The sequence below is a fragment of the Gadus chalcogrammus genome, chromosome 9 (genome assembly GCF_026213295.1).
Source record: "Gadus chalcogrammus isolate NIFS_2021 chromosome 9, NIFS_Gcha_1.0, whole genome shotgun sequence".
NCBI classification, from domain to species: Eukaryota; Metazoa; Chordata; class Actinopteri; order Gadiformes; family Gadidae; genus Gadus; species Gadus chalcogrammus.
In genome coordinates this window covers 11,752,651-11,762,650 of record NC_079420.1, presented here as the reverse complement: position 1 = coordinate 11,762,650, position 10,000 = coordinate 11,752,651, and the positions used below count along the sequence as shown (strand labels likewise).

At 50.7% G+C, this 10,000-nt stretch overlaps 1 protein-coding gene across 1 annotated transcript in view; it reads right to left on the bottom strand.

The window, feature by feature from the left end:
• Positions 1–10,000, bottom strand: part of LOC130388769 (voltage-dependent calcium channel subunit alpha-2/delta-4-like) — a 29,735-nt gene that overhangs the window by 6,684 nt on the left and 13,051 nt on the right. The window contains exons 23-31 of the mRNA XM_056598279.1: positions 9,360–9,457; positions 8,889–8,985; positions 8,048–8,140; positions 7,468–7,589; positions 6,879–6,947; positions 970–1,031; positions 811–825; positions 617–661; positions 235–297 (exon numbers count right to left, since the gene is read on the bottom strand). Of these exons, the coding sequence (XP_056454254.1) occupies positions 235–297; positions 617–661; positions 811–825; positions 970–1,031; positions 6,879–6,947; positions 7,468–7,589; positions 8,048–8,140; positions 8,889–8,985; positions 9,360–9,457 (664 nt within the window). The remainder of the gene's footprint in view (positions 1–234; positions 298–616; positions 662–810; positions 826–969; positions 1,032–6,878; positions 6,948–7,467; positions 7,590–8,047; positions 8,141–8,888; positions 8,986–9,359; positions 9,458–10,000) is intronic.

Here is a 10,000-nt window from a genome sequence, read left to right as displayed (position 1 = left end):
AACGCTTTTAATTGCACCCGTAGGAAAACACAGAATAGACACAACATTTATTAATAGATTCAGTAGATGGGGTTGTCTGTGTGTGTGGGTCACCCGTGTGTGTGTTTATAGGCTTGCTTTTGTGTGTGTGTGTGTGTTTGAATGTGCCTGTGTGCCTGCGTGTGTGTGTGTGTATGCATGCGCGCCCGTGCGCGTATTTCTACGCGCGTGTGTGTGTGCATGCGCGGTGTGTACCTCTGATCTCTCTTTTGACAGCAGTATGAAACCGTTGTTGTCAATCAGGAAACAGTTTAGGTCCTGAAACACAAATTTTTATTTTAGTTTTATATGTACTATTATATCCATATATCCATAACACAATATACATAGATAGATATATAGATCTGTATATCTCAATATCTATCTATCTATCTATCTATCTATCTATCTATCTATCTATCTATCTATCTATCTATCTATCTATCTATCTATCTATCTATCTATCTATCTATCTATCTATCTATCTATCTATCTATCTATCTATCTATCTATCTATATATATATCCATATATCGATATCTTTATATGTATATATAGATATCCATGTGTGGTGAGCGGTGGTCAGTTGGGATACGTACTATGCTCTCACAGCTGAGAGGACAAACACCTTCAACATTAAGACACTGGAGAGAGAGAGAGTGAGGGAGAGAGAGAGGGAGAGGGATTAAATTGTTAAATTAATAATATCCTAATCCTATTCAATCCTATTCAACATGTTTAAGTGTACTTGACTGGTATGTTAGAATGTCCTCGATATATCAGAGATACTTACGTCTGTATCGCTGGGCTGGGAAGAAATAGAAGACAGAGAGTTAGAGTTTGCGTGTGTGTGTGTGTGTGTGTGTGTGTGTGTGTGTGTGTGTGGGTGTGGGTGTGGGTGTGTGTGGTATGTGTGTGTTTGAGTATGGTGTGAGTATGCGTATGTTGTCACCTGCTTGGCGATGGCCCAGAACAACTTTTCCAGAAAATTCAAGGACATCTGAACCCCGATAGCTGGATATGGAACACACACAGACACACAGACACACACACACACACACACACACACACACACACACACACACACACACACACACACACACACACACACACACACACACACACACACACATAAAGCAGTGTCAAGGACAATCAGGAGTAGAGAGCATCTTCGGCTCAACAGAGTTCCGCCCATTAACTCTCTCTCTCTCTCTCTCTCTCTCTCTCTCTCTCTCTCTCTCTCTCTCTCTCTCTCTCTCTCTCTCTCTAGGGCTTAGAGGCCAGCTGTACTCTGATGGTCCTTTCTGTCAAAGAGCTTGGATGCACTTTACACAAAAACACACTCTACAACATGTGGCGTCATAGAAAATCTACATTGCGTCCCTCTCTCCTCCCCAGCTCTCTCTCTCTCTCTCTCTCTCTCTCTCTCTCTCTCTCTCTCTCTCTCACTCTCTCTCTCTCGCTTTCTCTCTCTCTCTCTCTCTCTCTCTCTCTCTCTCTCTCTCTTTCACACACACACACGCACACACTTTCTGTGTGTGTGAAGCTGTTCAGCCTCATAGCCAGACAGAGCATAGAAACGTTAGACTCGTCTGAGACAGAGAGAGCGAAATAGAGAGAGACAGAGAGAGACGGAGAGACAGGAAGAGAGAGAGACAGAGAGAAAGAGAGAGAGAGATACACAGATACAGAGAGAGAACAAGAGAGAGAGCGAGAGAAGTATAGAGCTAGAGAGAGAGTGGCAGAGAGAGAGAGATTGAGAGAGATTGAGAGAGAGAGAGAGAGAGAGAGAGAGAGAGAGAGAGAGAGAGTGGGAGAGAGATTTAAATTGTTCGTACTTTTATATTAAAATGTGTATATTTTCCGAGTCAACATTTGTATTTTAATTTGCTAGATTTTTTTGCTTCTTTGACAAAGTTATTTCAACGGAGATGCAAGAGTCACAGAGAGGCCATTTCAAGCTAACTGGAAGCTACGGCAATTGGAACTAATCGGAAGCTAAGTGCCACTGGAAGCTTATTGGAAGCTAGGGTTCAATCCTAGCTAACCCTAAGATAACTAGAAGCTAGATGCCAAACAATGCTAAGAGGAAGCTAAGTGAAAGCTAACTGGATGCAAACTGGAAGATAACTTGATGCTAACTGGGAGCTATGGTCCACTGAAAGCTAACCTGTAGCAACTGAAAGCTAGGCCACTGGAGGCTAACCTGAAGCTAATTGGAAGCTAACTGGAGGCTAACTGGAAGCTAGGAGTGGGTGTGCGGTCGGAGCCCAGATGCAGGTGCCTGGGTGCTGGGGGCCCCACATGGTGAGTGTGTGTCTGTGTGTGTGTTTCTGAGTGTGTGTCTGTGTGTGCGTGTTTCTGAGTGTTTGTCTGTTTCTGTGTGTGTGTCATGTGGGTGTTTCTGAATGTGTGTCTGTGTGTGTGTTTCTGAGTGTGTGTCTGTGTGTGTGTATCTGTGTGTGTGTCTGTGTGTGTGTGTTTCTGAGTGTGTGTCTATGTGTGTGCGTGTGTGTGTTTCTGAGTGTGTGTCTGTGTATGTGTTTGTGTGTGTTTGTGTGGCACAACATCTGGACTAGAATAAGGCATCTGTTTCCCACATGGATTTGAAAAAACAAATCCTAATCTTTGTGTGTGTTAAGATTATGTGTGTGTGTGTGTGTGTGTGTGTGTGTGTGTGTGTGTGTGTGTGTGTGTGTGTGTGTGTGTGTGTGGGGGGGGGGGGGGGGGGGGGGGGTTGTGTGTTTGTGTTAAGAGTTTGTGTGTGTGCCTGTGTGTCTGTGTATGCATATGTGTGTGTGTGACCATGTCTGTGTATGTGTCTGTGTGTGTGAGATGCTCTTTCCAGAGTCTATGAGCCATTCTGCTGATCCTTCGGAGTAAATTTAAATTTCTGGGCAGGAGGAGGAGGGCAGAGGACCCACTGAGCAGGCCTCAGGTCCTCATGAGACAGGAGGTCCATCTCCTCTCTCAGTCTGAACACCAGAGCTTCTCTCAGAAAAGCGGGAGAAAATCAGATTTCTTGTGGTGCAGTATAAAGCAGAATGTTTAGTAGTACTGAGTGTGTGTGTGTGTGTGTGTGTGTGTGTGTGTGTGTGTGTGTGTGTGTGTGTGTGTGTGTGTGTGTGTGTGTGTGTGTGAGTAAGTGTGTGTGTGTGTGTGTGTGTGTGGGGGGGAGGGAGTGTGTGTGATAAGGGGTCTGAGTGCTGTTAAGAAGATATCGCCTTGGGGGGCACTTTACGAAAGAACTAGAGTAAAAACCCCACACACAAGCTCTCTCCCTCTCTCTTTCAATCACTCCCCACCCCGCCATGTATGCGTGGTTGATTGTGTGTGTGTGTGTGTGTGTGTGTGTATGTGTGGTGTGTAGTTGTTGGTGTGTAGTTGTTAGTTTGTGTAGATCATCAAGAATCTGTTGGTCTGACATATTTTGCAGTAATCCGTTCTAATCTGAGATTACAAGCTTTACGACCCCCAACCCAACAGCCCTGGAGCCAGGCAGCACCCAGGAGAAGCAGGAGGAGACTGTGGTTCTACTGGGCAGCACCCAGTTGAACCAGTAGCACACTGTAGATGTACTGGGCAGCTCCGAGTATAACCATAGTCTCTGTGTCTCCTATGTTTCAGATCTCTGGTTCGGCTCGTTGACCCCTCGGACCAGCAGACCATTGAGTACTGATCCATCACCCAGCCCTCAGAGCAGACATGAGGAACCAGAGGGTGGAGCGGAGGCCAGGGGGGCGGGGTAAGTCCTGAGGCTCCCACAGGTCCAGGGATAGGGTGAGGGTTCACCTCTTCATGTCCTGCTGCTGTGGTCGGTGGCCCAGCTCTGCTTCGAGGATGAAGCCTTCCATGTCTTTCTACGCTACATGGTCCGATGGTTCAGGGATCTCGGCAGTAATGAGCAGAACCACTCCGCACACTCAGGTGTTCACATGAGCCTCAGTAATGAGAGCCGTAACCAGATTAAGAGCGTTTCATTAGTGCGCGTGTAAACACACCGCAGTCTCCTCCCCCACCCTCCTAGAGTACCATGTTATCTTATCTCTCCCAGCCAGTCCCATTGCTGGAGCTCTACTGGCCGCACTGGTCCTACTGGCTCTACTGGGCCTGGCCGGCGGCTGTCCGGACGTGTGCAGCTGCGAGGGCAACACCACCGACTGCTCGGGTCTGGGTCTGGTGTCCCTGGGGGCCGCGGCCCCGCTGCCCCCGGGGACCACGGGCCTCTCCGTGGCCCAGAACAACCTCTCCTGGCTGGGGCCCGCCGAGCTGGCCAACCTGTCCTCCTCCGCCTCCCTGGAGGTGCTGGACCTGTCGCAGAACCTGCTGGCCCGCCTCCAGCCTGGGCTGTTCCTGGCCCTGGGGGGCCTGAGGTGGCTCAACCTGTCCTCCAACACGCTGGGCGCCTCCACCCACCTCCACCCACCACGGAACACCACCGAGGAGCCTGCCCTGATGGGCTGGGACGGAGGTACAGTAAACGGCCTCACTGACCCCTGGAGGGTCTACACAGACCAGAAGGTCTGGGGCTGAAGATCTCTGACCTTAGGACCGACTTCTTCTTGTGTGTTTGATGAGCGTGTTGGAGGGGACGTCCTCATGAGCCGGTCTGTCCTTCCAGGGAGCGGCTCCAGGGGTCCGGGTCTGACCCGGGCCAGCTTCCAGGGGCTGTTGCGGCTCCGGGGTCTGGACTTGTCCGACAACGGGCTGGCGTGGCTGCCGGCCGGGCTGCTGGGCGGCCTGAGGGGCCTGGTCTGGCTGTCCCTGGCCCGGAACCGGCTCAGCGTCCTGGGGAGGGCCGTGCTGGAGCCCCTGGGGCGACTGGAGCAGCTGCAGCTTTCGGGGAACCCCTGGCAGTGTGACTGCCGGCTTGGGGGTCTGCGGCACTGGCTGGACTGGATGGTCTACAGGGGTCAGTCTGGTCTACACATACTAGTGCCTTCTGACATTAGTCAGTAGTAGTACATACTGTAGTACCAGCACATACTGTATTACATACTGAGTGTCTCTCTCCCTGCAGGCGGCCAGCTGGACTCCCTGACCTGCGTCCTGCCCCTGGAGGTCAAGGGTCGTGAGGTGCGCAGCCTCCCGGCGGAGATGTTCCTGCGCTGCCTGTACGACCCGTCCTCCCCCTCCTCCCCCTCCCCGCGGGCCCCCTGCCCCCACCGCCCCCACTCCGGGGGGGAGGACTGCGTGCGGACGCGCTACAGGCCGGCCAGCGTGCGGCGGGCCGGGGCCACGCAGGCGGTGGCGGGCGTGGTCTGCGGCACTGTGTGCGTGATGATGGTGGTGGCCGCCACCTACGGCTGCGTCTACGCCTCCCTGATGGCGAGGTACCAGCGGGGCGCCAAGCGCCGCGGGAAACCCCTCCTCCTGCAGGGCGGGGCCACGGGGATGGGGGCGGGGCCTACTGTGAGCCTGACCTCCCCAGAGGAGGAGGAGCAAGAGGAGGAGGAGGAGGAGGAGGAGGATGAGGAGGAGGAGGACGGAGAGGCTCCGCCTAAAGAACCCTGCCCGGTCGTCCCTAGTTACCGCATTAGTAGCTTCTGATTGGACGATGGATCGTGTGGGGGCGGGACGTTGAGCTAGGGTTCCTGATATCGTTTTGAGTCTGGGGGGTTGTCCCGGGTTAGGGTGTAAAGGTTTGGGGTTCAAACCCCACTGTTCAATCTCCCATTCACATCTTTCAACCAGATGACCTCTGACCTCTGCTGGCTCCTTATTGTCATGCCCCTGAACTCACTGGAAGTCACTCAAGGACTAAACCCATAACGTTGTGAGAGCCCACATGACGAGGAGCTCCTGCTGACCACCTGATCTCGCTCATCCCTACCCAGAATGCAGCGTTAACCTTCTTAATAATGTACCTCAGTTCCTCAGCATTAAGATGTCTAGAAAGTTGATTTGTCTGTTGTTCAGAGCCTAAAGCTACCTCCTCTTCTGACCTCGTGGTCTGTTGTGTTTAGTCAGAGGAGCTCTCTGATGGACTCAGAGTCCCTGCTGACCTGCATCTGTGTCTAGTTCTCCTCAGTTCCTGCTATGCTCCTTCATATTTTCCCCATGACTGCAACTGAACCATAGCTGCTAGTGAGCACTAGTGAGGATAGCCAAAGAGATCTTGAACTTGTTTGACCTTTAGGACCTCAACATCGATCCAGACCACAACCATTGCTGGAAATACTGTTGAAAGTGTAGAGCTAGTTATCTAGATGTTGTTGCTTACATGGACACCCATATTACAATCGATGAGAGCTGACCCTAACCCTAACTATGTTTTCCTCAGAAAAGTCGATAGGACACTAAGCACCTGTACTGATTCTGTGTGTTTACCTCTGAGGACCCAATAAAGTGTTTCCATGAGTCAGCTGTAGTGCTTCCTGATACTGAGCAGTAAATCACCCTGAACTCCATCCATCTCGTAACGCTAAACCCACCTCTTAAAAGACAAAGATCACGACAGTGATGCTGTAACAAAGTCTACACCCAGCAGCAAGTCAGAGGAAGCACCTCCAGCCAGAGCACGGCATCACCTGTCAGAGCATGACATCACCTGTCAGAACAAGGTTTGATATCACCTGTACAGAGCATCATGTGATATCACCTGTTTAGAGCAACCTGTGATATCACCCATCAGAGCAGACTGTGATATCACCCGTCAGAGCAGGCTGTGATATCACCCGTCAGAGCAGGCTGTGATATCACCAGTCAGAGCAGGCTGTGATATCACCGGTCCACAGCATGCTTTGATATCACCAGTCAGAGCAGGCTGTGATATCACTGGTCCACAGTATGCTGTGATATCACCCATCCACAGTGGGCTGTATACCTGCAGACCAGACAGGAGAATGCGGTGGAACTCACCCCCCACCATGGCCGTCCTCCCCCCTGAAGACATTGTCACAGCCGTGGTGGCGATCACAAACGTTGTTCCTGAAGCGGCACGCAAAGAAGACAGAAAGAGGAAGACAGTTCACTTCCTGTTCTGAAGACCAAATTAAATTTCAAGTCAGGTCGACTCTAATTGGTAGCTTGATTCTGAGAAGTGACCTCTGAAACAAACTATTTGTACTGATAGGCAATGTCTACGTTATACAAACACTGACACTATTTAACACATTACATCAAGATTATTAGTACTAGTAGCAATTATTAGTACCGATTATTAGTACCAAAGTGTGGAGGGTTAATTTTACTTTGTTTAGTTTAGAAATTAGAGATGAGGAGAGAGGAGATAGGAGGAAAGAGGAGAGGAGGGGAGAGGAGGGAAGAGGAGGGGAGGAGTGGATAGGAGAGAGAAAGAGGGGAGAGAGGAGAGGAGAAGGGAGGAGAGGAGAGAGGAGAGGGGAGGAGAGCGGTGGAGAGAGGGGAGGAGAGAGGAGGAGGGAGACAGTTAGGAGAGATGAGAGGTGAGGAGAGAGGTGGGGAGGGAGGAGAGAGGAGAGGAGCAGACCTTTATCGTTGACGCTGTAGTAGTAGAACTTTCCAGGAGGGTTTTCCACGGCGAGGCGGTACCACAGAGGGAAGTGGTCCACGGTGAACAGGTTGTCCTTATCAGAGGGCGTCAGGAACTTCCTGTCCAGCCAAAACACCACATCATGATGCTAACAGGTAACATCAAACTAACAGGTCACATGAGTCTAACCGACAACAACATCAAGCTAACAGTTAACATGATGCTAACGGATAACATCAAGCTAACAGTTAACATGATGGTAACCAACGACATCAAGCTAACAGGTGACATGAACATGATGCTAACAGGTAACATCAAGCTAACAGATGACATCAAGTTTCTAACAGGTAAGAGAGGGTTGTTTTATCAGGCGATGTTATCGGGTGGTGTTATCAGGTGGTGTTATCAGGTGGTGTTATCAGCCTGTGTTATTGGAATCTGGTGTTGTCGTGTGGTGTTATGTGGTGGTGTTATAGGGTGGTGTTATCGGGCTGTGTTATTGGATGGTGTTATGGGGTGGCGTTTTGGGGTGGTGTTTACGGGTGGTGTTATCGGGTGGTGTTATCAGGTGACCTACTTGGCAATTCTGGTCTCCAGCCCAGCGTATCTGAATAGCCTGGTCAGGCCGGAGCGCGTCCCAAGGAACGCCGTCTCCACCCCCTCCATCACCCTGCAGCGGAAACACCTTCACCTTCAGAAACACTCGGCAGACATCACTTCGTCTCATGTTGATGTGTTAGTGTCTTTTGATAGGAGGGTGGTATTAGTGGTGTTTGATGTGGCGATGGTGTTAGTGGTGTTTGATGTGATGTTGGTGTTTGATTTGATGATGGTGTTTGATAGGAGGGTGGTGTTTGATGTCATGGTGGTGCTAGTGGTGTTTGATGTGATGATGGTGTTTGATGTGAGGGTGGTGTTAGTTGTGTTTGATTTGATGGTGGTGTTAGGGTGTGAGATGTGGTGTTAGTGGTGTTAGATGTGATGGTGGCGTTAGATGTGATGGTGGCGTTAGATGGTGGTGGTAGATGGTGGTGTTAGATGGTGGTGTTTGATGTGATGGAGGTGTTAGGTGGTGGTGTTAGGTGGTGGTGTTAGATGGTGGTGTTCGATGTGATGGTGGTGTTAGATGGTGGTGTTAGGGGGTGGGGTTAGATGGTGGTGTTAGACTGTGGTGTTAGGGGGTGGGGTTAGATGGTGGTGTTAGATGGTGGTGTTAGATGGTGGTGTTAGATGGTGGTGTTTGATGTGATGGTGGTGTTAGGTGGTGGTGTTAGATGGTGGTGTTTGATGTGATGGTGGTGTTAGATGGTGGTGTTAGGGAATGGGGTTAGATGGTGGCGTTAGATGGTGGTGTTAGATGGTGGTGTTAGATGGTGGTGTTAGGGGTCGGGGTTAGGTGCTGGGGTTAGGTGTGTTACCCGTCTGGCTCGTTGAGCATCAGGGCGTTCCAGTACGCCTCCAGGGGGGCCGTTACCACGGCGTCGAACAGAGTCTGCTGCAGCAGGCGCTCATCACCTAGGCAACGGGAGGAGAGGAGCATCAGCAGGACACTCCTGCTCCCCCAGACCGGCTAAAGGTTCTGCTGGGTCTAGAGGGTTCTGCTGGGTTCTGCTGGGTTCTGCTGGCCTAGACTCTAGAGGGGTCTGCTGGTCTAGAGGGTTCTGCTGATCTAGACTCTAGAGGGTTCTGCTGGTCTAGACTCTAGAGGGTTCTGCTGGTCTAGACTCTAGAGGGTTCTGCTGGTCTAGACTCTAGAGGGTTCTGCTGGTCTAGACTCTAGAGGGTTCTGCTGGTCTAGACTCTACAGGGTTCTGCTGGTCTAGACTCTAGAGGGTTCTGCTGGTCTAGACTCTAGAGGGTTCTGCTGGTCTAGAGGGTTCTGGACTCACACTCCAGGTCCGGTTCCTTCCCCAGCAGGTAGCGGGTCGCTGCCTGCAGCTGGCTGTACTTGCGGTGGTGAGGGTCGATGTCCAGCTCACAGTAGGTCCTGAGACACACACACACACAATCTGAAAACGAACCAGACACTGAATGTGCAAAATGCTTAAGCACGCAGAGGAGTAGAGATGAAATGATGATGGTTTAGCTGAGGTTAAAGCATTGCATATGACAATATGGCATTCAGGGATAGACAACACAACGTCTTTTCCAGAATTGGAGGCTGCCTATGGTCACTGAGACTGAGCAGAATTTTAGAACTCTTTTTGCATCAGCCTTTTGCAGTCCACCTATCTGCAAACCTGGGAGGACAAGTTTGTGTACTTGCCCCAGACTTCCGAACACAAGTATGATTAATTGGCAGTTATATCCTAGACACACACACACACACACACACACACACACACACACACACACACACACACACACACACACACACACACACACACACACACACACACACACACACACACACACACACACAAACGCCAACATACACACACACACACACACACACACACACACACACACACACACACACACACACACACACACACACACACACACACACACACACACACACACACACACA